The sequence below is a fragment of the Gigantopelta aegis genome, chromosome 10, assembly GCF_016097555.1.
Source record: "Gigantopelta aegis isolate Gae_Host chromosome 10, Gae_host_genome, whole genome shotgun sequence".
Lineage (NCBI taxonomy): Eukaryota > Metazoa > Mollusca > Gastropoda > Neomphalida > Peltospiridae > Gigantopelta > Gigantopelta aegis.
In genome coordinates, this window is record NC_054708.1 from 50818148 (window position 1) to 50846103 (window position 27956).

The 27956-nt window shown below is 35.5% G+C and overlaps 2 protein-coding genes across 5 annotated transcripts; one reads left to right on the plus strand and one right to left on the minus strand.

Annotated features, from left to right (window-relative positions):
• Positions 1–483: 483 nt before the first annotated feature.
• Positions 484–27794, minus strand: LOC121383362 (pyridoxal phosphate homeostasis protein-like). 4 transcript variants are annotated; one of them, XM_041513345.1, is made up of 9 exons: positions 27699–27794; positions 25597–25692; positions 20064–20099; positions 9427–9485; positions 6818–6893; positions 4081–4215; positions 3198–3340; positions 1940–2038; positions 484–1054 (listed from the first exon to the last, which is right to left on the minus strand). In XM_041513345.1, the coding sequence occupies exons 4-9, from the start codon at positions 9478–9480 to the stop codon at positions 893–895; spliced, it is 669 nt and encodes a 222-aa protein (XP_041369279.1). In that variant the 5' UTR covers positions 9481–9485; positions 20064–20099; positions 25597–25692; positions 27699–27794; the 3' UTR covers positions 484–892. The 4 variants fall into 4 exon arrangements, with proteins under 4 accessions (XP_041369279.1, XP_041369278.1, XP_041369276.1 ...); XM_041513344.1 differs by lacking the exon at positions 9427–9485 and adding an exon at positions 24352–24501; XM_041513342.1 differs by lacking the exon at positions 9427–9485 and having other exon boundaries at positions 27699–27788.
• On the plus strand, positions 20115–22792 carry LOC121383359. The gene is made up of 2 exons (XM_041513341.1): positions 20115–21903; positions 21985–22792. Exons 1-2 carry the CDS (start codon positions 21088–21090, stop codon positions 22078–22080), a joined length of 912 nt encoding a protein of 303 aa, XP_041369275.1. The 5' UTR covers positions 20115–21087; the 3' UTR covers positions 22081–22792.
• Positions 27795–27956: the final 162 nt, after the last annotated feature.

A 27956-nucleotide genomic window follows, 5' to 3' on the forward strand; every position in this document is an offset into this window, starting at 1 on the left:
GTGTAGTTTTGACTTGTATCTACAAAAGTTGTTACGATATTGGGGTACACATGTTACGATTTGAGTCTACTACAAGTTATGACAAAAATTGTATGTTGAGAACACCCCTTTATTTAACAATTGAAAAGATTTGTACAGCGATTGTATGATTCTAATCAAAATATAAACAAGTTGTACAAATATATATTCAGCTAATATATACATTGTGCTACATACATGTAGATGCATTTCTATATTTTTAAATGTATATTTATTCACACTATGGGATTAAAAGTTGGCAGTGCAACATTTGTAAAAAAACAAAAAAAACAAAAAAACAAAATATATATATATATATATATATATATATATATATATATATAATATTCGAGGGGTTAGTGCCAGAACCCATTATATGGTGAATTATACAAAAATGAGTTAAACACTTTGTCAACCCTGATATAAGTAAAAGTATTGCCCGAGTATTTCAGACACTATCTGATATAAGTAAAAGTATTGCCCGCGTAGACACTATCTGGTCATGTGTATGCACAGCAAAACTTGCTTACCTGAGCAAATCTGTTCAACTATTTCTGTAATGGTTGAAATGAGATTATACTTGGGCCATCTTCCTATTTATACAGTAGACATGTAAATACTAAGCAAATATAGTTTTGCACACGTGTGTAAAATATGCATATAATAAAAACGTATATTTACTCATGTGAGTGTGTAAATTTTGGTCATGTGAATGTGCTTAATAGATCTACTCAACTCATTTCAACAAACATACTGTTATTTCATGAGTCCATTCAGAAAGAAGTAAAATGTCCTCTATACTTGTAGAAGTTGAATGCAATGAATACATATTTCATATAAAATACTCTACAACTGTCATTACCATGTTAAATTGTTACACTGCATCTTTTGCCAACTGTTTTTCCTGTAATGAAAGCGAATCTAGTTTGTCCACCACATCCTTCGAATGTTCTGTCTTCTGCTTTGGTTTGTCTGGGTAGGATCGTGCTCCGAATATTGTGCTGCCTACCCGAACACTAGTACTGCCTTGTTCTATCTGCAATGACAACACATTTCGGTTATGTAAGAAGTGCCTGTACATTATTGTAGTAGGAACATTTATGATATAAACCCATGTGAAAATTTAGTGTATTAACCCAGTTAATAATGGTGTGCAAATTTAAAGGTATATGTAAATTTTAAAGGTATATGTAAATTTTCAAGGTCTCTGTAATAATGTGTTGCTGTGAATAGGTTATTTGTTTACATCCCATCAAGTGTGTGACGTCAAAGTAAATTATCCTAATCGTGATGATGTCATATTACCTACCGACTGAGGCGACTTTAGTACTGTAATTTACTAAATATCAAAATGAAATGTTATTTTAGAAGTGTTATAGGATAAATAGACTTTGTTACACATGTTTTTTAATGTGTAAAATATCAAACTTGTCTAGTTAATCAGTATTTGTCTTGGCTGAGCCTCGACAAATATCAATTAACATAGACTCTGTTGATATTTTCCATATTAAAAAACACTTAAAATCCTCTATTTATCATCTAATAGGTAGCATATCCAATGTAATCAAAGTATGTGATAGTTTTCATAATCACATACATTCCTGGGGCGTAGCCAGAGAGGAAAAAAACACTGAGGCAAATTCAGACCTGTAAAATAAATATCAGTGTCATGGGAAAAATAAAATAAATCTGAGGAAATTCCAGAAGAGGCAAGCACCTCGTCTGCCTCATGCTGGCTACGCCATTGCATTCAGAATTTGATATGTTTTCAAATTAGATGTAAATTAATCAGGTCATGACACTATGTTTATTAACATTTAAGATGATCTCAATTTTAAGTGCTGAACCAGTATAGTGAGATCAGTAAACTATTCCTGGTATGCTACAATTCATATTAACTGTTTGTTGTAATGACACTCACTGCATGTTCGAAGTCCCCTGACATTCCCATACTAAGTTCAACACTCTGGTTATCGAGCTCAAGTTCTCGGCAGACGTCATCCTTACACTGAACCAGAGCCTGCAACAAAGTAATGTCTTGGAGGAAAGACTATTTATCACATTATAAAACAGCCACTGAGGAACTCTCAGTAAAGTTATTTAAATTAAAATTTAATAAAAACAGTTTCGTTTGCAATACAGTGAAACCTCTCTAAACCGGACACCCTGGGAACCAAGACAAATGTCCGGTTTAAGAGGAATCTGGTTTAGAGAGGTTAAGTTCTGTCCTGGTTTTTAAAAAGGGACTGTAGAATGTCCGGTTTTGAGAGAATTCCAGTTTACAGAGGGTCTGCTCTTGAGAGGTTTCACTGTAGTATGAATCTCAAGTGAATTGGTTACTTGTTGTCTGCTCATAATATATTAGAAATCTGAGACCATTTCTAAAATATGAAAAGTTCCACCTCACACAACTACATGTATATATTACTGTGACAAAAAAACACTAATAGTATCTCCATTTTAATTTTTTTTACAAATTCACCCATTTTTCAAAAGACATAAATTATTAAAAATAAAAGTTTGTTAATTCTGACACATAGTCATCAGAGGAAATCTGCTACATTTTCCCTAATTTATGTCTATTATGTCATAGACAGGAAAGCACATACCACAGCCTTTGACCAGTTGTGGTGCACTGATTGGAAAGAGAAAAAACCCAATCAGTTTAATGGATCCACTGAGATGGTTCAATCATGCAATGCATGCAAACACCTCAGGCATGCACTCAAATGACTGAGCTAAATCCAGCCCCTATATTAAAAATAAATTCATAAAGCCATTTATAACATCCATACCGGTTCCATTACCAATGTGTTACTAGCATTGCTCCATTCCGACCTCGGGGCGGGACGTAGCCCAGTCGTACAGTGTTCGCTCGATGCACAATCGGTGTGGGATCGATCCCCGTCAGTGGGCCCATTGGGCTATTTTTCATTCCATCCAGTGCACCATGACTGGTATGTCAAAGGCCGTGGTATGTACTACCCTGTCTGTGGGATGGTGCATATAAAAGATCCCTTGCTGCTAATCGGAAAGAGTAGCCCATGAAGTGGCGACAGCGGGATTCGTCTCTCAATATCTGTGTGGTCCTTGTAACCATATGTCTGACGCCATATAACTATAAATAAAATGTGTTGAGTGTGTCATTAAATAAAAACATGTCTTATGTCGATTCTGACCTTGAAATCTGGATTTGGACCATCCTTCAGATTATGATCGAGGGATCCTATTGTCATCAATCCCATGAACTGCAGCTGGGAACATTTCTCAATCACGTATTTCACAAGACGCGATGCATCACACTTAGAACAGCCACTTTTACCTGAAAATATAAATTACAATAATTATACGAATGATAATAATTTTAAGGTCATAAGAAAAACATCTCTTTCCTTTGTACTAGGTATTATTATTGATTTGTCATTTTACACTAAATTTTTACTTATAAAATTAATACAGTCATCTCATTTTGAAATGGAAGTACAAGATGAATAAAATCAAACACCAAATAGAGAATAGCTGGTTCCTGTCTTAAGATACCAGCTTTATCCTCTGAATATTAAAATGGCAAATGCTGCAAGGCTCTTAAGTATGACTGTAATCATTTCCCAATCAATGTTAATAAAATTCAACAATGTCAGTTACAATGATGTTGAATAATGTCAATTTCACAAACTATGACTGCTGCAAGTTTGCATATGCTATAATACTGACTAGTGATGTCAAAAGTGTGCCATAACAGTACTGGTATGACCCATACCATAAGGATAGTGTGGAAACTACAATATTTACATAACCGTTTATTATAGACCATATGGGTAATAATTAATATCTATACATGCAGTCCATCCCATGGGGAACATATTTTTTAATACTATGGAATTTACTACAAGTTATTTATTTCTGAGCCGATTGTTTTATAAATTACACACAAAAATAGTATATTTTTGTTATTTCCAAAACACTTTTACTTTTCTTTTTAGATCAAACCAAACTGAAATTATTTACAAAAAAAACATTTTTGTAGGGGGATGGCACGGACTATAGTAATTATGTACATACTTTCCTCTTCACTTGTGTTTATCTGAACCATCACTTTCAAATGATCTGTTTTCTTCCGTCTTCCCCACGAAGAGTTGACTGCTTCGGCTAGTTTCTCCGAATCGATCGTCTCAACCAAATACAAGTTGGGCACATCTGAAACAGCACACACTATGTATCAAAACGTACAGGCAGGCTCAGTATTTGAATTACAGAAATGGTTTACCACTAAAACACTCAGACTGGTAAAATTAAGATTAAGATTCAAAGTAACGGTGTAAAAAAAATTAAGTTTGTTTTGTTTAGCAGCACCAAAAGAGCATATTGATTGTGATGCAACACTTAAAGCACTAGCAAAATTAGAACTGAGATTTAAAGTAACTGTCGCCAAAAATAGCACCTGAGCCCATGCTTAATTATTATCCATTATTATCCATGCTACATATAATTATCCATGCCAAAGAGCAGCAAAGATGACAATCAGGATGACATTTTACTATCATTTTGTGGCTTACATTTCCAGTATCAGTTTAACACACAGACACACATGTAGAAGTATCTGTTCTTAAGTCAAGGCAAAATAAGGGGGTGGGGTAGTGGGTTGAAAACATTTTAGTGTTTGCCTTCAAACCAGCAAATAATGTTATTTTATTTTAATTGAATATATATTATTTCTTTTATTATCATAATTTACTTTATATTTATTATGTCAACATTCTATTAGTTCTGTGCTTGACCTTACATGGGAGTTGCGCTGCATGCCTTAACTGGTAAATTTCATCACTGCCTGCTTATTCTTATTCTAAAATCTGTCTGACCCTAGGGCTAGATAAATCTTTCTGACCCGAGGGCTAGATGATTTCTACACATGCATGACATCATAACTCATGTTTTATGTTGACGTCATAACTCATGGTTTTCAAAATCACTTGCCATTTCACGTTGTATCATTGTTTTAAAAATATTTAAACAAATTAATATTTTCAACTTTATATTTATTGTTAAGTTGTTGCATTTTTATGTCGTTGCATAAGTTGGAGTACATGTACATTTTTCAGCATATGATTAAATGAGTTTCATTGTTTGTAGGTGACATGTTTACGAATCGTTCAGGAAGAAACAAACCGTACGTAGCTTACAAAATTAATGTTTTGTTACTGTAATTAAATGGGCAAGAAAAAGAATCAATCACCATTGCGAGGTATAGATAAGGCAATTTCAACCCTTGGGACAAAACGTTTTTGTCCCTCAGGTTGGAATTTCCTTATCTATACCTCACAACAGTGATAGATTCTATTATTCTGACAAACCTGGATGTAGGCCTATCGTGCATGCAATCTTAAAAATATCAGGTCAGTGATAAATATAGGCTACAGAACTATGTTGTTTTCATTTCCTATTTATTGCATGTTTATTTTGTGCAAGAAGATATTATTACTGTGTAGGGCCTAGCTGTCTCATGGTATGTTCTTGCGCAAAATAAGCGAGTGCAATAAATTGGGGGGGGGGGGGGGGGGGGGGGAAATTAGGTGAAGTACCTTGGTTTATTTTGTTTACATAATTTTTTATTTTATTTAATGTCATAACTAGGGGTGTAATGATATACTCGAATACTCGGTGCACCGAACAGTGATCTGTATTGTAGCTGCATTTGTATTCGTCACCATGCTGAACTGAATACACGAATACATAATTATATGTAATGCTAACTGTACAATATAGTTTTCTATAATTCACATTAACCAAAGGGCAATACCGATTTTGATAATGTCCGAAACGGTTTTGTAGTAGATCAAGCTTATAGACCAATCCTTTTTTTATTCAACACATTGGACTGGTACCTGCACCTTACATGTACCTTGATTTCACTTCTGTAAACAAAAAAACCATGATTATTAATCAGTTTTCAATGAAACCAAAATAAATTAAATACCTTTCTGCAAACCTTTTCACGTTAGTATTCATGGACATGAATATATAGTCATATTCGTTACCTCGTATTCATGATATATATATGTATTATATTCGCCACCATGTTTATTCGTTACACCCCTAGTCATAACCACACTTCCTTTAATTATCTATGATCAATACACCTTTCATGGATTTACTTAACATTAAGAATCATACTCTGCGGCAATTATGTATAATGTTTGAAATGCGATGTGAACTAATTTCTAAATCATATATGACATAAGTACATTTAACAAAAAGGCGCGGACTCCAGTAAAAAAATAAAAAGGGAATTCCCCATTTATAAGTTCTAGATAGCACATGTGTATGTGTGATACAAGACAAATTTATCACATATGGTTTGAAAATGTCTTTATCACTTAGTAAGATTGAATACTGGTAGGTATGTAATAAATAACTTCCCTCATAAGGGCCTAATTGACAAAGCTCTCTTAGGCTTTACTTGACAACAAAGCATTCTCTTTGCAAGTATTTTTGTATTGCACTGCGAGATCGCAAAGTTGGGAGAGTTTAGTGAATTAGATCCCAGGTGAATAATTTGCATTCCGTAGAAAAGATATTGAGTAAAGCTTTCATATATTGACAAAAAGAAGTTTTGAATAGCACACATTGAACAATCACAGAATTAATGTAATGATACTAAAGGTTTTGCCACACATCGCCAATATTCCTTTCTGCCAAACTTGTTAAATGACTCTTAATTTTACACATAAACTACAAGACATCCATGGATCAGTTATTGTGCTTCCTAAGTAGGTTTGACTCTATAGTATATACAAATTACCAAGAACCTTGTTAACTTTGTTTCTTTGAAGATGTCCTATAAAATGCCACTTGATATCTGGACACTTCTCCAGTATCTGAAATGACCAATGGAGATAATTAACCAAAATCACGATCGACTGAAATTTAATAGTAGATAATGACAGAATTTTTTTTCATACACATAATGATGAAGAATATGACCCAATTTTGGGAACAATTAACAGTCAGCTGTGAGAGCGGCCTTAGTCAAGGCATGTGTTTAACTATAAGACAATTAACAGTCAGCTGTGAGAGCGGTCTAATCAAGGCATGCGTTTAACTATAAGACAATTAACAGTCAGCTGTGAGAGCGGTCTAATCAAGGCATGCGTTTAACTATAAGACAATTAACAGTCAGCTGTGAGAGCGGTCTAATCAAGGCATGTGTTTAACTATAAGACAATTAACAGTCAGCTGTGAGAGCGGTCTAATCAAGGCATGCGTTTAACTGTAAGACAATTAACAGTCAGCTGTGAGAGCGGTCTAATCAAGGCATGCGTTTAACTGTAAGACAATTAACAGTCAGCTGTGAGAGCGGTCTAATCAAGGCATGCGTTTAACTATAAGACAATTAACAGTCAGCTGTGAGAGCGGTCTAATCAAGGCATGCGTTTAACTATAAGACAATTAACAGTCAGCTGTGAGAGCGGTCTAATCAAGGCATGCGTTTAACTATAAGACAATTAACAGTCAGCTGTGAGAGCGGTCTAATCAAGGCATGCGTTTAACTATAAGACAATTAACAGTCAGCTGTGAGAGCGGTCTAATCAAGGCATGCGTTTAACTATAAGACAATTAACAGTCAGCTGTGAGAGCGGTCTAATCAAGGCATGCGTTTAACTATAAGACAATTAACAGTCAGCTGTGAGAGCGGTCTAATCAAGGCATGCGTTTAACTATAAGACAATTAACAGTCAGCTGTGAGAGCGGTCTAATCAAGGCATGCGTTTAACTATAAGACAATTAACAGTCAGCTGTGAGAGCGGTCTAATCAAGGCATGCGTTTAACTATAAGACAATTAACAGTCAGCTGTGAGAGCGGTCTAATCAAGGCATGTGTTTAACTATAAGACAATTAACAGTCAGCTGTGAGAGCGGTCTAATCAAGGCATGTGTTTAACTATAAGACAATTAACAGTCAGCTGTGAGAGCGGTCTAATCAAGGCATGTGTTTAACTATAAGACAATTAACAGTCAGCTGTGAGAGCGGTCTAATCAAGGCATGTGTTTAACTATAAGACAATTAACAGTCAGCTGTGAGAGCGGTCTAATCAAGGCATGTGTTTAACTATAAGACAATTAAAGCTTGTTTTTGTTTAAAGACACCACTAAATTAAGAGGGGTGGGATGTAGCTCTGTGGTACAGCACTCGCCCGATACGTGGTCTGTTTAGGACTGATCCCCATTGGTGGGCCCATTGAGAGATTTCTCGCTCCAGAACAGGTGTAACAAAGGCTGTGGTATGTATTCCTTGCTTAGAGTAGTCCGACCATTGCGTGGCGGCAGCAGGTTTTCACTGTCATTATCTCTATGGTCCTTTTAAACCATATTTCCTATGCCATATAACCGTAACTGATATGTAGATTGCGCCGTTAAATAAAACATTCCTTCCTTCTACTAGATTAAAGTACATTGATTTATTAATCATCAGCTATTGATATCAAACATTTGGTAATTCTGACACGCATGTTATATATACAACCCCTGCATTTAAGAAAATATCCTTAGCAATTTAAAAAAAAAAATAGTCCGCAGAGAATTAAAACCTGCAGCAATATATCCACAACATGCCAATTATCTGCTGTGGGCAAATGAAGGGGTTGCATATACATGTCGTCTCAGAGGAAACCCACTACATTTTTAACTTAACAGCAAGAGATCTTTTATATGCATTTTTCCTGACAGCCAAGACAGCAAATACATGTACCATAGCCGTTGATATATACCAGTCATACAGAGCACTGGTTGTTTAATATTGAGTCACAGAGAGTATGTACAAGGTTTTTATAGTATTACAAATGAACATTTCCTTCACTTGGCATGATTTCCTCAATTTGTGGCAGAGGAAATTCTATATACAGGTATGTGATATTCTAGCTTATTTTACATCACTTGAAATGAACAGTGTACATTTCTCTTCAGCTAATGGTAGCTACTGTATATATCTGCCCTACGGTATTTCATAAACATCTATATAAACAGCTGCTGAGCAAGAAGATATAGCCATTAATAGAATATATTGGCAGTTATTTTTTAATTTACATGTAGTTATATCCAATGTACCAATAAATTTCTAATATGTGGGTTATTATCATTATGTCCCTACATGTACTATACAACTCATTGAATATATAAAGTAGGTTTTGGGAAATGTTTAATGTTTACTCACCAAACTTAACTAAAGGCCTTTACATATTTTCAGTACTTTCCTTTAAATAAAATAAACAAAACACCCAGATTAATTCATTTTGTGTGAGGTGTCAGTATTGTGGCATGTTCTTAAACTTATGATTTAAGTAACAATTTACAGCAAACAAAATAAAAATGATTGTCAGGAACCAACATCCAATTAACATTCAACGAACCTACTGTAGCTGAATGCCATTTCAGTATGCACATGTACATGTATATCCAAGTTTTCATAAATGCTGAAGAAGAAAAAACATCTTGTTAAACAATGTTTAGAAGTGATCTGTGATCAAACCTTGCTAAAATGATAATTAAGCCATTAATGGCAAAAGTCTGCTGGCCCTCAATTAATTTTGTTAAGCATGTTTATTAATATATATTGTGAGGCAATATTTTGATGTGCAATTTATAGTAGGCCATGCCCAAAATGCAATATAAACCAATTTCCAAATTTATAATTAGCAGTGAAGGTATACTGATGTTAGTACAATTCGGTAATATTTAACAATAGAGTTTCCGTCCAATCACGACCCATTAAAAAGAACCTAAAAACTGTGCTTTGGGTGTTGTATGCTACATATATGCCACGTTGCAGCAAAATCATGGGTGTTTTTTTTTAATTGGTGTAAATGGATATACATGTATTTCATCCTGGAAAAATGAACTCTTCATATAAATATGTCTGTACTCTTCGAGTATTTTTTCTGTATTAGTATTAGTATTAGTGTTTTGCAGGCATGGTGAAAGCAAGCAGACATTGGGGGAGGGGCTGATGGAGATTGTGTTACTGACCGAGATATTACGGGCACAAAGCAAAGTTTCTAGGGGACTCGGGGGTAAAAAAATTAAAACTAGATGTCCTGAAATGCAATTTCTTGCATTTCACAAGTAAAATTCATCTTTACCGTAATATTTACTACCAATAATTATTTTGATGCCGTGCCTGTTTTGCTAGCTTGTTTTAGCATGGTGCAGCACCTGAAAATAGTGGAAATGCCCCAAAAGTAGTTACTCTACCATGCATTGCCAACATTTCTAGGAAAAATATGAGTTATCCAATACCAATTATTTTATTTGGGTGCCTATTTCAGGTGTTGGTCTATGCGTCTTTTTGCCCTTTGTCACCTCCTGAAACATTTCAGATAAACACATGTAGCCTTGCCTAAATGTGTAAGCAGTGATCTTTTATTAGTCCAGTCTGAAGCTACCAGTAACTTTTTAATACATGTGTATATACATTCTACATGCATGTTAATTCATGATATTAAATTGGCATGCATACTTAAACCACAACTAAGAAACTGGGGTACATGAAACAGATGTAACTGGTATACCAATTGTAATGATTACAGTAAAATTATGCACTTTGAATATGAACATATTTTAATATAAATACATGATATATATATATTAAAACAAGAGTACTGGTGAGGTACACATGTACATGATACGCCCATCACAAAAGGAAAGGAAATGTTTTATTTAACGACGCACTCAACACATTTTTTATTTATGGTTATATGGCATCAGACCACAGAGATATTGAGAGAGGAAAGCCACTGTTGCCACTTCATGGGCTATTCTTTTCAATTAGCAGCAAGGGATCTTTTATATGCACCATCCCACAGACAGGATAACACATACTACGGCCTTTGATATACATGTACCAGTCGTGGTGAACTGGCTGGAACGAAAATTAGCCCAATGGGCCCACTGATGGGGATCAATCCCATATCGACTGTGCATCAAGCGAACTAAATTAATGAATGTTACAGGTATGATTCAATTCTAATTATGTGAAATTTTTGCAATGAGATGGATGAACAGTTGTTTTGAACATGTGGTTTGATGGTCCTGTATGCATCTGTATGCAAGATATGATCTGGAAAAGGATTTACTGTTATGTGCAGTACACCGTGAAAAGTACATGTAGGTCACAGTGATCTAGTAATAGAATGTTGTTCCTACGTGTGAGGTTTCATGGTCCTGTATTCATCTGTATGCACGATATGGTCTGGACAAGGATTTACTGTTATGTGCAGTACACTGTGAAACGTAGGTCACAGTGACTTAGTAATAATACGAGACACACCACCATCCCAAGTTATTCCTACGTTATAGGTTTGATAGTCCTGTATGCAAGATATGGTCCAGACAAAGTTAACAGACAGACGTATGTAACTGCCATACAAACAAATACAGTAACTTTAGTTCATATGGTTATGCTGCATTTGAAATTTTTTATTTAGGCCACAAAAAGTAATAATTAAACCGTTGTATGCAATTGCTTTGGAATATAGCATTTTCACTTTTTCTTATTTTTCACCCCAAAAGTATGTTTTTGAACCCAAATTTCTCAGCCCACACTAATTTGCCACAATGTCAACATATTGGTCTCCTGAATCCTGACCCCAAGACAAACATTTTAATATATCTCAACATGTGTTGAACTCCAGGTTAGACTATCTCAAAAATTGGTGGTCTCTGCTGCTCCACAATAACTAGCAGAATGACAGTGATGTGCCATCACTAACGATAGGTTTAGTGCTGAAACATACACAGTGACGAAGAAAAAAAAGCGATATCTCCCAGAAGAATATCACAGCAGATATCACAACTTATTATTATTTTTAAAAACCTATTATTGGCAGATACAGATAATGTTGAACATAAATAACATTAAATATATAATATATATATATATAAAATACATAAAGAGTAAATATGTTCAGATTGATTGTACTTTTTTTTCATAGAAAGAGGGGGGGGGGAGAGAGAGAGACAGAGAGACAGAGAGAGAGAGACACACACACACACACACACAGATGAAATAAAACAGAACAGCAAGACAGTGATATCGCAAATTATAGTGCCAGCAATATCTCCTATGAAGGTATTTAGCGGATGATAAATCTCAACATCTACCTAACACAAGGATGGGAACCAATCTACTAATCAATAAATGGTTATACCGTGGACCCAGTTCAACTGGCAATTCTCTTGATGTTTCAAATCTTTATTCCTCGAGTCTTTGAACTTTACAGTTTATTCATGGCAAGGAAAAACCTTGAACAATATGTAGTTTCACCACTCTCTAGTGACAGGGTCTTATTCCTTGTAAGTCGATTACAATGATCACCTGTTCTGACCACATGGGCTTTATATAACATCGATTAGTAGCATGAGATCTGTTATATGAGCTCTCCCACAAAGAATATATCCTGGCCATGGGTAACATTTACAAAAACATAACATAAGAAAACATAACAAAAATTTATAGACTGACAGCAATCTAAGACTAGCCATGCTCAAAATTAAAGTTTGTTTTGTTAAACGATACCACTAGAGCACACTGATTTGTTAATCATTGGCTATTGGATGTCAAACATTTGGTAATTTTGACATGTGAAGAGTTTCATCGTAAAATGCGATAAACGCCATATTAAAAACCATATTGTGCGAACACCAGACACTGATCACATGCAGACAAACACAAGTTCAAATTAAGTTTTCAGCAAAATGCAACACGATTGTCTGAGGATATGTCACAGATTGCAGAGAAACTGGCGTAGTGTTTATGGTGGTTTGGAATAAAACTTCTTAGGATTGGGTGTGTATATATAGTGGTGTTTATCGCATTTTGTGATGAAACTCTTCATATAGTCTTAGATAGGAAACCAGCTACATTTTTCCATTAGTATGCACCCTCCTACAAACAGGATAGCACATACCATATGGCCTTTGTATACCAGTCGTGGTGCACTGGCTGGAAAGTAAGACAGATTCATTACTGCCAACAGTTTCTAGCATGGGAGTTACTCACAGGGCTTGAAATTAATAGCGGCCTGTGACAAACAAGCAGCAGTCCATGTACATGTATAAGACCTGGCAGGTGAAAGAGAAATTCACCTGTTCAAACCACCAACAAATCACAGATAAGACACAGATATATCGATGTACATTTGTATGTACGATCATCTCGTCTGCTATTTCGCTTGTGATTCTGTTATTTTACTTCTGTAATGCTCTAAAATACATCTAAGAGGTGCTACACTTTCACACACTAGCTGAAACCCTTCCTTAATTGAACCCATGTTATCTTTATTTCCTGTAGGCCACATTTTTGTTCCTAAGCTTAGCAGAACATATTTCTTTTGGTCTGCAATTAAAAAACTAAATAGCAGAAGATCATAAAATACTTTCAATTTTGAGCCTCATATACTTATAGCATATAGCAACTTGGCAAATTTAGTCAGAAAGTCTGTAGCCAAATTCATTATTCAAATATGAGGTTGCTGGATCGAAGCAGCAATGTTGGGATCCAAGACTCAATTTGTCATCTTTTACATTAGGCAGGAGCAATCTCACATCTTCACAACAAACTGGCCTTAACAAAAAACATAGACATGTACATGCATGTAGGTACACATTTTTGCCACAATCATTCATATTGTTCCTGAACTTATTTTTCATTGGTTAAAAACAGCCATCTTGTTTTTTTTCAGTTATCCCAAACGTTTTTAGTGCATTTGAATAAGCTTTCTTACTTTTTAAAACTTATTTATACCATGTTTTCCTTTCATCACCTCATTAGTTTTGGAGAAATTAAATGTGGCTGACATAAATCCATAGGATTTCAAATTTAATGGGAAAAATGTTTTCGGTTTTTTGCCTTGTGATCATGGGAACCGATCGGAAACTGTCTTTAGGTTCTGTGAAAACAAGTCATGGGAACCCATTTTTAATACCACTGATTTATATTATTGCAAAAATCTGTGCAAAGAGACATGTTTTCAAACTCAATATAAAGTTGATTGACATCGACTTTAATTTATCGACTTCAGTGACAATTATAGTCAGGAGGTTAAATATTTTCTACCAAATTATATATGAATTTAAATACTAGTTCTTGACCCCTATATTTAAGAGATACACTACAAATAATTAGTGCCAGTGAGTTTGGTTCACATTTGATTTGACCGCATGTTGGAACTCTGATTCAGGTTTACCTGAACCATAACACTGTGAATTAATGTTCGGTTAAAACAACAATCTGAAAATCGGGCCTTGTGATTGTGTCAAACACACTCTTTCAAGTTTAGTAGTGTGATAGTTGTATTCGATATAATAATCATAGGAAACAAAATTTTGGTTCTGTGATTTTACTGACACGGCACCGGAAACAGTTGTTACCGAGAAATCCGAAGGCTTGAAGATGGTCACCATATGACGCTGACCTGTTCAAGAAATATGATTGGCCCCTAAAACCCATCATATCTGTAACATTTTGATTCAGTTAGCATTCCCGGAGAAAACCAATTTCAAGAATGCTTAAAATAATTTTAAATCCACCATGGTCATCTCATATTTAAATCTCCTATGCAATTACAAATAAATGGAATGAATTGGGCATTCTGAGAACATATAGGTCCACAGAAATCCATATTGATCTATGTGCTCAGTTTGATTGGTCAAAGGCAGCCACAAACCACATCAACTTTTTCAACTTCAGTGGATGCAGAAATACAAACGACACAACCATCTCCACCTTCCATGGATGTTGTAATACAAATGGAACACACTAAACATATTCTAGTAGTTGTAGAGAGCAGAAATGTCAGTGTGTTGCATACAGACAAAAACAAATCAACAGATACTGAACACATCATTAACAATGATTTGGACACAAAGTCTACAACTTCTGACAAGGATTATAAAAGGAAAGGCAAAAACACTTTGATAATAGGATCCTCCATTTTAAAAGGAATAAAACCTAGAGGCCTGAGTGATACCGACGTATTAACCATCATGGGTGCAACAATTGACAGAATAGCTGGTGAGTTAATGAAACGGGACCTGTCAAGCTACAAGAACATCATCCTCCAGGTAGGAGGGAATGATATTGCAAGATACAGAAGTCTACAGAAGTTTGAAGAAGACTACGAGAGTTTATTGTATGCAGCTAGGGCATTTGCAAACAAGGATGCCAATATCATTGTATCAGGACTCTTACCAAGGTCAGACATTTGTGTGCATGATGCAAATATTGTACTAGAAAATCTGTGCAACTTTTTGTGTATAATGTTCATTCCCCAGTTTGTAACTATTGCAGAGAGTGAGTACAGCATGTATTTTGTAAGAGATGGAATACATCTGAATAGAAAGGGCACATCGAGGTATTTGAAGAACATCAGTAACATTATTGGAATTATGAAAACTGCTACTGCAACAAAGACCTGCATGAACTGTGGGGAACATAATCATGACACTGGATCATGTAGGTTTGGGCGAAAATTAAAATGTTATCATTGTGGTTTGTTTGGACATAAAAGAAAATTTTGTCGACACTTCTGAAGCTTTGGCAAGGAAGAGCAAGCCAAAAACAAAACTGTCACAAACAGATGTAATACCCCAGTGAACTGTTCTGACTAATCTGTTTAGATGTACATGTATTGCTAATGCAAACCATGTTTTGGGGCCTGTTTCAGGTCAGAGGGATATAATATCATCGGACTCAACAAGTGACTTTAATTTGATTAGTATGAAGTGTGTGGTGAGCAGATTAGTAAGTGCATCCAGCGTGGTTAATGAAGATGGTGCTCTTCATTTATCATTAAAAAACAGATTCAACACACTGAGTTCTCTGTGTCAAGAATGTAATAATTGTATTTGTTATTCCCCTGATTTGCCAGTAACACTGGAAGAAAACAGCTGTTGTTCTTTAACTCCAATTAATGCCAGTTGTGTAATTAAGAGATTAGTAGAGGTGACTACCAGATTACATACCTCACTCCTGTCCTCCGTTTATACTATTAGTGATCCTGCTGATACAAACTGTGACACTTCACACCCTGGGTGTTTAGTAACTTCCTCTGTGGACTGTGTAAATAACACTCTCTGTTAAAGGGATCAAACCCTTCCTCAGTCTCACCATGACTTTAGTGTCAGTCACAGATTAGCATGTGTGTGTATATATTTATTGTTACTTATCTCTTGTACATCCCAAACAAAAATACATGCTTGCGGCTAGGTTGTTGCAAGGTAGTTACAAGGTTGTTACAAGGTAGTACAAGCAATGCAAGCTATTTGCAAGCTAATATTTAGCTCGCGTAAGGTAGTCAGTATATTTGCAAGCTTGCCGCATGCATGTTTTCATTTGTGAAAGCTTGCTGCATGCATATCTTCAACTGTGCAAGCTTCCCACAAGCATGTTTTCATTTTTGCTAGCTTGCTGCAAGCATATCTTCAAATGTGCAAGCTTCCCGCAAGCATGTTTTTATTTTGCAAGCTTGCTGCATGCATATCTTCAACTGTGCAAGCTTCCCACAAGCATGTTTTCATTTTTGAAAGCTTGCTGCATGTATATCTTCAACTGTGAAAGCATGTCCACACTTGTGGAGAAAAAGCTACGTCCAAATCATTTTCATGGTTATTTGTTTTTTACTTCATAACTTCTCATATGATTTATCAAATTCAGTGGGAACAGTGGCTAAACAACCAAACATACATGTAACAGATTTAGATAGTACTGACAATAATAATGAAAACAAAATTAATATTAATACATATGAATGATAATACAATATGGTTAAAACAGAATCATCTTGTAATGAATGGATTTTCAATTGGCCCCAAAAATAATAACATATGCATGGCCATGAGAGGATGACATGGGCCATGTTTGGTTGAAATTAGCCTGATGGAATTTGAGAAGATGTTGAAAATGTCTGAGCCAATCAGAGGCCAGGGTGGCCATCTTGGATTTTGAATCAGCCACAAAAATAACAACACTTAGTAAGTCATGAGAGAATCATTTGGACTAAGTTTGATTGAAACCTGCCTGGTGGACCTTGAGATGAAGCAAAAAAATGTCTCTGTCAATCAGGGGCCAGGGCAGCTTGATTTTAAATCTGCCCGAAAAATAACAAACTTGGTCAGGGCCATGTGAGGATCATTAGGAATACATATGGTTTAAATTTGCATGGTGGAACTTGAGTAAAAGTTAAAAATGTCTCAGTTATTCAGAGGCCAGGGCGGCCATCTTGGAATTTTTATTGGCCTGAAAAATAACAACACTTGGTCAGGTCTATAAGAGGATCATTTGGACCAAGTTTGGTTGAATCCTGCTTGATGGAACAGGAGAACAAAGAAAAGAAGAAGAAACTTCTTTACTTCTTGTATTGAAAATTTTAGAACTAATTCTGGATGTGATATGCCAAATCTCGAGAAAGTGGAATGTTTTGTAAAGGAGAGACTCCCTAATGAGGAAAAGTTTAAAATAAATTATCTTTATAATGAGCTTAAGAACTTAAATGTCAATAAATCATCCGGAGATGACAACTTAGGTCCGCGAATACTTAAGTTAGGTGCCTTGGCAATTGCTTCTTCGTTAACATTTATGTTTAACAAAATAATAGACAGTGGTATTTATACACAATGTTTTAAAAATGCTAAAGTTACTCCAATTTTCAAGTCTGGTGACAAAACTGAAGCTACAAATTATAGGTCAATATCTGTATTGCCAACGCTGTCCAAATTAATAGAAAAACATATCTCCAAGCAATTTTATGATTACTTAACAAAATTTAACCTTTTACAGTCATCTCAATCAGGTTTTAGACCAAAACACTCATGCCAAACAGCACTTATTGATATAACTGATAAATGGTTACATGAAATGAATGAAGGAAATCTAAATGGAGTCATATTTCTTGATTTTAAAAAAGCTTTTGATGTTGTAGACCATTCAATTCTTATTCAAAAGTTAAACATTTATGGCTGCAAAGGGAATTCTCTTAACTTGTTCCAATCTTATTTAACTAACAGGACACAGCAAGTCACTATAGGAATGGCAACATCAGAACCTAAATCCATTATTTATGGTGTTCCACAGGGTTCCATACAAGGACCTCTTCTCTTTATACTGTACATAAATGATCTTCCACTATACATTGAACATTGTATCACAAGTATGTATGCAGATGATTCAACACTGTTCATGTCAGGGAAAACTGTTACTCAAATTCAAGATAAACTACAGCAAGATCTGAATAGTGTAGAAAAATGGTGCTCCTATAATAAAATGTTCATAAACACAAAAAAGACTAAATATATGACTATAGGAACAAGACAAAAAGTTAAAATCCAAAATGATATTTCTCTTATAATAAATTCAGAACGTCTGCAACACACTGATTGTGAAAAACTTTTAGGAATTAAAGTTGATAATAATTTAAAATGGACAAATCAGGTTAAACATGTGTGTTCCTTGATCTCTAAACGTCTGTATCCGTTATCGAAAATCATTAGGTATTTAAATTTAGATGCAAGAAAACTTTTCTACAATGGGTATATTTTACCACTCATCGATTACTGCTGTGTAATTTGGGGAAACTGTAATCAGGATGGATTAGAACGTTTACTAAAACTGCAAAAGAGAGCTACAAGGATGATATTAGATGTAGATCCTATTACTCCATCTGCCCCACTATTTAAACAGTTAAAATGGATGACAATGGAAACACGAATCCACTATCACAAACGTTTACAAATTTATAAATGTCTATACAATGAAGCCCCAAACTATCTTTCAAACTTATTAATATATGTTGGAGAAAACAATCCCTACAACCTTCAAAATGTAGAGGATAGAAATCTATTAATTCCAAAACCAAAAATGTCTTTACTTAAACATGCTTTCAGTTACTCTGGACCAGTAATTTGGAATCAATTACCTAAAGCTATCCGATCATCGCCAAATACTGCTGTTTTTAAATATAGAAAAAAGAAATATTTTCTAAAATAATATCATTTGTACATATATGTTTATTGCCATATATGTATTTTCTATTTGTTCATAAATGTATGTATTGTAATTCTGAATTGTTTGTACCCGAGGGCCTCAGGGAAGATTAGCTTTTGCTATCTGTGTAATCCTCACTAAATAAAGAATTTATTATTATTATTAGTATTATTATTATCTTGTTTCGTGTATTTCACCAAGTTTTGCTATGACTTACTTGTTCTTGAAAGCGAAATCAAATAGTATATATACATATATATACACACCAAGTTTTGTTTTACTTACTCAGCATTTCCAAAAAACCACAATTTTCCTAAATGTTTAAAATATTTTTAAATCCAAGATGGCCGACGTGTATAAATCATTTAAAATGGTATGAATGAAATGGGCCTACTGAAAAACATCTAGGTACACATTTTACACTCAATTTTGTTTGATCAAATTAAGGCAACAATCTGATTTCAGGTATCCCAAAAGTCTTTAGTGCATTCAGATGAACTCTCTTGCATGTACCTTATAACCTTTTCTAAGTTTTGTTTTGATCACCATCTATTTTGGAGATTATAGGCTTGTACATGTCAAATCCAATTTGGCCTTTCTAAATCCAATATGGCCACCATATCATATGAAAGTTACCTTTTGAACAAATATGAATGTGTGCATGGAATGTTGGAATACAATGTAAAAAGTCGGATTTTATAAATTGTCTAAAAAAAAGAGAGAATTTTCTGTTAATTTTGAAATGCAGCAGTCTAAGAAGAAGATAATAACAGTACCTATATACATGTACCTTTAAATGCTATTGCAATTAAAACAATTCTGAGTGTTCTAGTACCTTCTGTGACACTCAGGACTGCCGGCTGTCAATCAGAACATAGAAACTGAGCAATAACCATGATACCACTTGTAAGTTTAGGTGGTAACAAGCTACAATTATGATATCAAGTTTTCTCAATATATGGCAACACTTGTTTGTATTTTTATTGCTAAAAAAAGAGAAAACATTCTCACTTACCCGTGATGAATGCCCCTTTTCTTCTAATTCTTTAATCTGCATGCAAAACATATTAAAGCAAATAAAATGTAATATTACAATACTCGGTATATAATCAATTACTACATTATCTACAACATATTAACTACAAAAATACACAGTTTAGTGTGTGAAAGAATGAAAACAAAAGGCATACCAGGTTGAGCAAATCGGGCATAAAAATAAGTCGAGAACAGCCAAGCTACCCATGTCAAGTCTCACGTATTCGGCGTGAGACTCACGCATTTGAACGTCCTGTCACTCTCTCATGCTGGTACATGATTTTCTCACGCATTTTAAACATTATAGCAAAACAAAAATTATACCTATATATTTTTTGTTGTTAAGTCTATCTCGACGACTGACAAACAAGCCTGCGACTGCCAGCCGGCCCAGTTAAACATATCATATAATAGGTGTCCACATTGTTTATTGGTCAGAATCTCGAACCTTGATCTATTGTCAGCGCGCTTATTCACTGTGCTGGTTTATTCGGATTCACGATGTCGGACAAAATCTCACTCCTTGCGAAAGTGGGGAGGAGGGGGGCTGTGAATCCATACCTACCAACCTTATATATATAATCAGATGGCTTAACCACGACACCACCAAGGCCGGTGATATCAAGCTGAAATATTTTTTATACATGTAGCTTTATCATGTACAGTTAAAAATCAAGTCACACTTGCATGAAAATTAATTCAAGGGGCATAAAGTGTCCAAAAATGAAATTGATCCATGTTTCAAAGTGTTATATTTGCTCTTTGAACTTTGGGGCCCGGTATAGGGGACATGTATTGTTTGAGTAGTACTCTCAGAATACTTCTTTTTAAATGGGTGTCGGTCACACCCTGGTTGTTGTCTACATCACTCCACTACTATAAAATGGGTCAATTAAGTTACACAGCAAGCCAATATATGTTTCTAAAAGGTGGCCCAACATATTTCTGACCCCAAAGCCATAATTAAAGATGTGTGTTACAGTACCAGCAATAATCAACATTTGATGCAGGTGGCCCAACATATTTCTGACCCCAACGCCATAATTAAAGATGTGTGCTACAGTACCAGCAATAATCAACATTTGATGCAGGTGGCCCAACATATTTCTGACCCCAACGCCATAATTAAAGATGTGTGCTACAGTACCAGCAATAATCAACATTTGATGCAGGTGGCCCAACATATTTCTGACCCCAACGCCATAATTAAAGATGTGTGTTACAGTACCAGCAATAATCAACATTTGATGCAGGTGGCCCAACATATTTCTGACCCCAACGCCATAATTAAAGATGTGTGTTACAGTACCAGCAATAATCAACATTTGATGCAGGTGGCCCAACATATTTCTGACCCCAACGCCATAATTAAAGATGTGTGTTACAGTACCAGCAATAATCAACATTTGATGCAGGTGGCCCAACATATTTCTGACCCCAACGCCATAATTAAAGATGTGTGTTACAGTACCAGCAATAATCAACATTTGATGCAGGTGGCCCAACATATTTCTGACCCCAACGCCATAATTAAAAATGTGTGTTACAGTACCAGCAATAATCAACATTTGATGCAGTTGGCCCAACATATTTCTGACCCCAACGCCATAATTAAAGATGTGTGTTACAGTACCAGCAATAATCAACATTTGATGCAGTTGGCCCAACATATTTCTGACCCCAACGCCATAATTAAAGATGTGTGTTACAGTACCAGCAATAATCAACATTTGATGCAGGTGGCCCAACATATTTCTGACCCCAACGCCATAATTAAAGATGTGTGTTACAGTACCAGCAATAATCAACATTTGATGCAGGTGGCCCAACATATTTCTGACCCCAACGCCATAATTAAAGATGTGTGTTACAGTACCAGCAATAATCAACATTTGATGCAGACTCATCTGGCCGATTTCACGTCTGGGTTTCATAACACCAGGTTATATAAAAACCTAGGTTTAACACTGGTTTACGTAAAACGCAGAAAAACATGACCAAGACCTAAAACCGTGGTGCATGTCACATGTGTGTGTTTTACCCGTGTTTACAAAACCACGCTTTTTACATGGGTTACCCGCAGATCTAAAAAGGGACATAAGCGAGGGATAGCTTACACTTCATTACTTTGTAGTTCAAACTTGTTGATAGTATATTATTAGCATTCGCATACAAGATTGGGGGGGGGGGGGGGGGGTATGTCAGCTATCTCCTCCCACTTCCCCCCCCCAGTCTGGGGTAAACCATGTTCGAGCAAAAATTATGGAGATGTTTGACCAAAATAAGTTGGCTTGAAAATGTTTCACTGTGTATTTCCATCATTCTACTCACAATATTAGTTATAATCCACATAAAATGCATACAGAACCCTTCATAGCTCTTGGTAATAATGCTCAGATGAATAAACGTTGCCAGAATTGGGCATTTCCCTTTAATTGGGGCAAAAACCTCCCACTCCAAAATAAAAAAGGGACCTGTACGCCTGAGGGTAACGAGAAAACGTTTTGTTAAATTTTCAAACCTGTAGGCCTATCTCGCCTTTTTTTCCCCTTTATCAAGATGAGAAAGCATGTCATTATAAGACTGCAGTCTGTGATAGACGTTTAAAGAATTTGCATTCATGACTGTTTTTAGTGTTAAAATTATAACAAAATGTCATTTTAATGCAATTCATTATATATATTTTTAGCACAATAAAGATAACTTTTGTTTTTGAAAATTATCTGCGAGTGTGATTAAAATACAAAGCAATAGCAATACTCAGAACAGTGTGTAAAGTGGTTTATATCGTTTTTATACATGTACGTCTAAAATAAAGGCGTTTAAAGAAAAATAGCTGGGGTAATAAATACAATAATAAATGAGATACATGTACCAGTTATGACAACTAAAAATTATTTCATTCATGAATTAAAAAAAAATAAAAAACTGGTATCTTGTTTATCATCATCTATATATCTCAGGTGCTTTGTTGTTCATTTGCCACGAACATAGTGAATAATTGTTGTGTGAAGGGGTGGATCTAATTTTCTTACTTTCTTACACACCCATTGGTGAGAACATGATTTGTTATTTTTGATAACACATACATGTACTTGTTAACAATTTCAGGACATATGACTGGCTGCTCCTAGGTGATGTCCAGGTCACCAATACCATTCATCCAATGAAAAAACAGCACAGTTGAAATCGATTACACTGTGATGTATAGTTAACCTGACAATCATTTGTCTGTGACGCGTAACTTAGCTACAAGCGGAAGGGCTGTAAATAACATTTAGCTGAAAAAGATATTAAAATTTGCTTAAAACCTGATTTTTGAGGATATGTAAGAAATAAAATAATGCGTTTGTGTCCGTGATACCATTTACCTTACAACTTGCTGATTAAAAACGTATCCAACTCGCTTTCGCTCGTAAGATACCTTTTAAAACAACTTGTTGTAAGATAAATGGTATCCGACGGCCACTCATGTATTATTTTCTATATATATAGTAGTGCCAAAAGAAAATTAAAGAAGACAAAAGGGCATCTTGTCTAAAAAAGGGGGGGGGTGAACCCCTGACCCCCCCCCCCCTTATCTGCTACTGTAGTGGGTTAAAATGGTCTCTAAAAATACGTTCACATTTAATGGCTCTGCGATACTGATGTAAAACACCATTTTGCTGGCAACATTATCTATGAAGAAAAGTTACTCTGAGCAAACCCAGTGAAAAAACACCTCAAGGGCAGGTTTAAACAAGCAATACAATTGTAACCCAGTGTTAAACTAGGGTTATTGAAAACCAGACATGTGAAATGCACAGTAAACATGACCCAGGGTTTAACCTAGGTTTAACCCATATGTTTACAAAACCCACCGGTAACCCAGATATATGAAATCGGCCCATCGGGTCTAGAACATTAAAATGTGTACATTTCCATCACCTGGACAAATTTGCACAGCACCAAGGACAAAATTGTATATATTTGCATGCAGGGCCAGCTATATGGGTGATCAGAACATATCGCCAAATCATCTTAAAGGAATGCTTAGGCAAGGCTTTTGGACTGGTATGCAAATTCAATGATATATAATGCACACTGTTGCTTAATATCAACAACTATTTTATTATATTTAATTAATAAAACAGTTAAATGTGACAGGCACTGACAGCTAAAGCATTTTGTTCCATTCCAGTGAATACACTTTCTGGCGAGCTGGTGGTTACGTAATACTTAACGCATAACATCAGGAATGAGTCTTAGAACTAGAGAAACAAATCTACCTGGTTTTTGCGGGATGATAAAATAGTCATGCATTGCAATGTTCTGTAATATGCTTTTGTTTACACTGTGCATACAGGAGTTGGTCAGGAGCTGAAGTCACTCCGCCCTAAGCTAGCTGTACCGGACGCCTCGAAAAGAAAAGAAAATGGCTGGAATAGCAAATGTTTTATTTTTATTTTTTATTTAAAGACGCACTCAACACATTTTATTTACGGTTATATGGCGTCAGATATATGGTTAAGGACCACACAGATTTTGAGAGGAAACCCGCTGTCGCCACAACATGGGCTACTCTTCCGATTAGCAGCAAGGGATCTTTTATTTGCGCTTCCCACAGACAGGATAGCACAAACCATGGCCTTTGTTGAACCAGTTATGGATCACTGGTCGGTGCAAGTGGTTTACACCTACCCATTGAGCCTTGCGGAGCACTCACTCAGGGTTTGGAGTCGGTATCTGGATTAAAAGTCCCATGCCTCGACTGGGATCCGAACCCAGTACCTACCAGCCTGTAGACCGATGGCCTACCACGACGCCACTAAGGCCGGTAGCTGGAATAGCAGGAATAATCATGTTTTTTTATTAACACTAAAATTATACATTTTTCGTTTGTTGAAGTGTCAGTTTGTGTTGGTGGTCTGGGTATGCATCTTTCCAAAAACATAAGGCTCATGTTTTAGTTTACTCTCCCTTTAAATGCTTGTGTAACACTAACAGTAAGGCAAGCAAAACACCCAAGGTCTTAAAAATTATCAGTCGATGTGAGATTCCCTTCTCTCATGTACCTGTATGCATGGTCCCAGTTTATCTAAGTAAATGTCAATTTAAGTGATTTTTTTTTCATTTTGAATCAGGATCTTATGCAACATAGGTTACATAAGCTTTTAAGTATGCATGAGCTCATATTTTGAGGTGATTTTGAGGATCCACATATACTATAGTACATTCAACAAGACAAGAAATTATGACACACCTTCATCCCTGAGATCTATGTTACATGTATGGTAAAAAACAAATGTATGCAATATTTTTAAATAACTTTCATGTATAGTGAAACTGATTATTGGTTTTAACTCCATTATTAGTGCGAAAACAGCAATTGACATTACAGAAATGCAGGGTTTTTTATGTGACATTAAGAAATGTTCACACAATACTCATAATTTACCTCAAATACATGTAGTTGAATACAGAAACTGCGTTAATCTATACATTTTAATAAGACATAGAATTTTTTTTTTTACATAATTTTCTCCGAAGTTTCTTTGTCCAAGTTCATAAGCTGTAACAATCATGTCAATGGGCTTCGTTTTGCTTACAGCAACCAACCTCACTGTTCTCTGAAAACAGACGAAACAACATGTATTAATCGCTGTCACAGTGATCACACATTTTGTATTCTAATAGGTTGCTGGGCTATACATGTAGCCCTGCCACTCACCAATTTGTGAATTTTAAGACAAACTGACAAATTTTATTTTAATCTGGTGAAATTTTTTTTTTTTTTAAATTGATATTTTGTTGGAAAACAACTGTGGGTTTTGCATTTTTGGAGATAATTTGGCAAAATATTCTACTCATCCAAAGCTAGCCTTGCATGGGTTTCTTTGAAGGTTGCATTTTCCTTACATGTATCTTTCAAGATTATGTGAGATTTTGCATACATCTAGGCAACACGCCATAGTGACGGGCCACGCAGAAGCAAAGCAACAACATTTTGTGCTGCGGCCATCTGCGACAGCCCAAAGTACTAATTAATGCCACCAAATGTTGCTTGCCTAGGATGGCAGGGGACAATATTTCGAAATTTGAGGTAACCGGAAGTCAGTTCACATGGTTTTCACCTAGGTAACCAATTGTTCGGTTACGTGAATTATATTTGCGTAACCCGTGGGTTATCTGATCGGTTACCTCAAAATTATGTTGAAATTATATTTTAAATACATAGTTTTTAGCTCAAACATAAAGTTAAAACAAATACAAAAGAAAACATTTAAAAAAAAAAGAAAAAAAAAGAAATGTCTTTAAATGCTTGCTAAAGTTAACAATATTATAAAAGAACTGAATATCAGCCCCAGTACTGAAACAAAATACAGGGGCATAACCAGACATGTTTTTAGCCAAAGGCGTGCCCGAGCCGGTGGATTGGAGAGGCCTCCATCTGTGAAGATCTTGACACTCGGGACCGCTGTAGATGCATTCTGAGCCTTTTCTATCTTTTTTCGAGTCAATTTTATAGAACAATTACATACAGCCTCCACCTATTACCGGATTATGTTTTTGCATTACGCACATGCGTACTGTGCGTAATGGGCGCTACACCTTTGAAATAGATGCATAATCATTTGAAGAGATTCCTTTTTTCGTTTTGCGCTGGTTACGCTACTTTCACTTTATCGATGGTACTTCTATACTACAGTGACGTTCCAAATGTTTGTTTTTTAAAGCTCATTATGCGATGTTAGTATTTTTCATATTTTGTGACACTTTTGGATTCCTGTTTACGTTAAAACTGTTTTTAACATATGTAAAAATATAGACAATCCAATATTATGTCTACATATATTCCTTTAGAAATAAAATAGCAGCAGATAATTTAGCCGTCCCTAGAGGTCCAAGCACATTTCTTTCAAATATTTTTAAAAGTTTAGACTGGTCGCAAGTTACAACTGTTGCAATATAACGTTGTCTACTGGTTTGCTGCGCATCAAGTATCTAAAATTCAGCCTAAAACATTTGTCGGAATATTAGTAGTATGTCTGCATGAATAAACTTCCTGTAATCGTGAAGTTTGCAAGTTTTAATTTCTGAATATTTACAGGTCATGACGTAACCAATTTGCGGTTCACGTAAATTTAATTTTGCGTAACCGACACGCGAACAGAACGGCGGTTCGGGTGAAATATTGTGCCCTGGGATGGCAGCAGGCAATGTGTGTGGAACACAACAGAACCAGTTCTATTTCGTGTGACATGCAGGTTTGTAGTGTTTAATGCAATATTCAGTTGGTAACCCTAATTCAATTTCCAATACTTTTCAGCCACACTGCATGTATATTGTGGAATAACTAATAGTTGCGCCCGTCACATTTTTTCTAAAACTTGCGAGCACCAGTGACATCACATTTATCAGAAAATTAAGAAAAACTTCGAAGCAGACAAGACTTTGACAATGACAGCGGTGTACAACTTGTTTATTTAGGTTTGTTTAATATTACATGCCATTTAATGATAATGTAGTGTGCAAAATTATCCAGGCTATAGGAATAAATGCTGACATCCCTAACTTGAAGCAACAAAAATTCCTTTAGTTCCTTTAGAAAATTTTAATGTAGAAAACTGCTTACTCCTGCTATAGCTGAGACGGTGCTTATTCTACTCAAAACACTAGCTAACGAAGAGGACAAATCTGTGTTTACTGCCATTTTCATAGTACTATCCGGTCATACTAATTACCGACAACAACCGACAAATACCGACAACAACCGACAAGTACCGACAAATACCGACAACCGCCTCAGAATTTACCGAAAACAAACCCAGAATTACTACACTCCTCACAGACATCAGCTATCACAATTATTGAAATATAATGTGGACAACTT

Bases quoted from the DNA above. Each gene is read 5' to 3' on its own strand.
- LOC121383359 (XM_041513341.1), top strand. From the start codon at position 21,088: ATGCAGGTGGCCCAACATATTTCTGACCCCAACGCCATAATTAAAGAT. The intron at 21,904-21,984 runs GTGGCCCAACAT...CATTTGATGCAG, and splicing joins ATAATCAACATTTGATGCAG to ACTCATCTGGCCGATTTCAC.
- LOC121383362 (XM_041513342.1), bottom strand. From the start codon at position 27,782: ATGAAAATGGCAGTAAACACAGATTTGTCCTCTTCGTTAGCTAGTGTT. The intron at 20,100-25,596 runs GTAAAAAAAAAA...TTTTGCATGCAG, and splicing joins GAAACTTCGGAGAAAATTAT to ATTAAAGAATTAGAAGAAAA. The intron at 3,341-4,080 runs GTATGTACATAA...TTATATTTTCAG, and splicing joins AAACACAAGTGAAGAGGAAA to GTAAAAGTGGCTGTTCTAAG.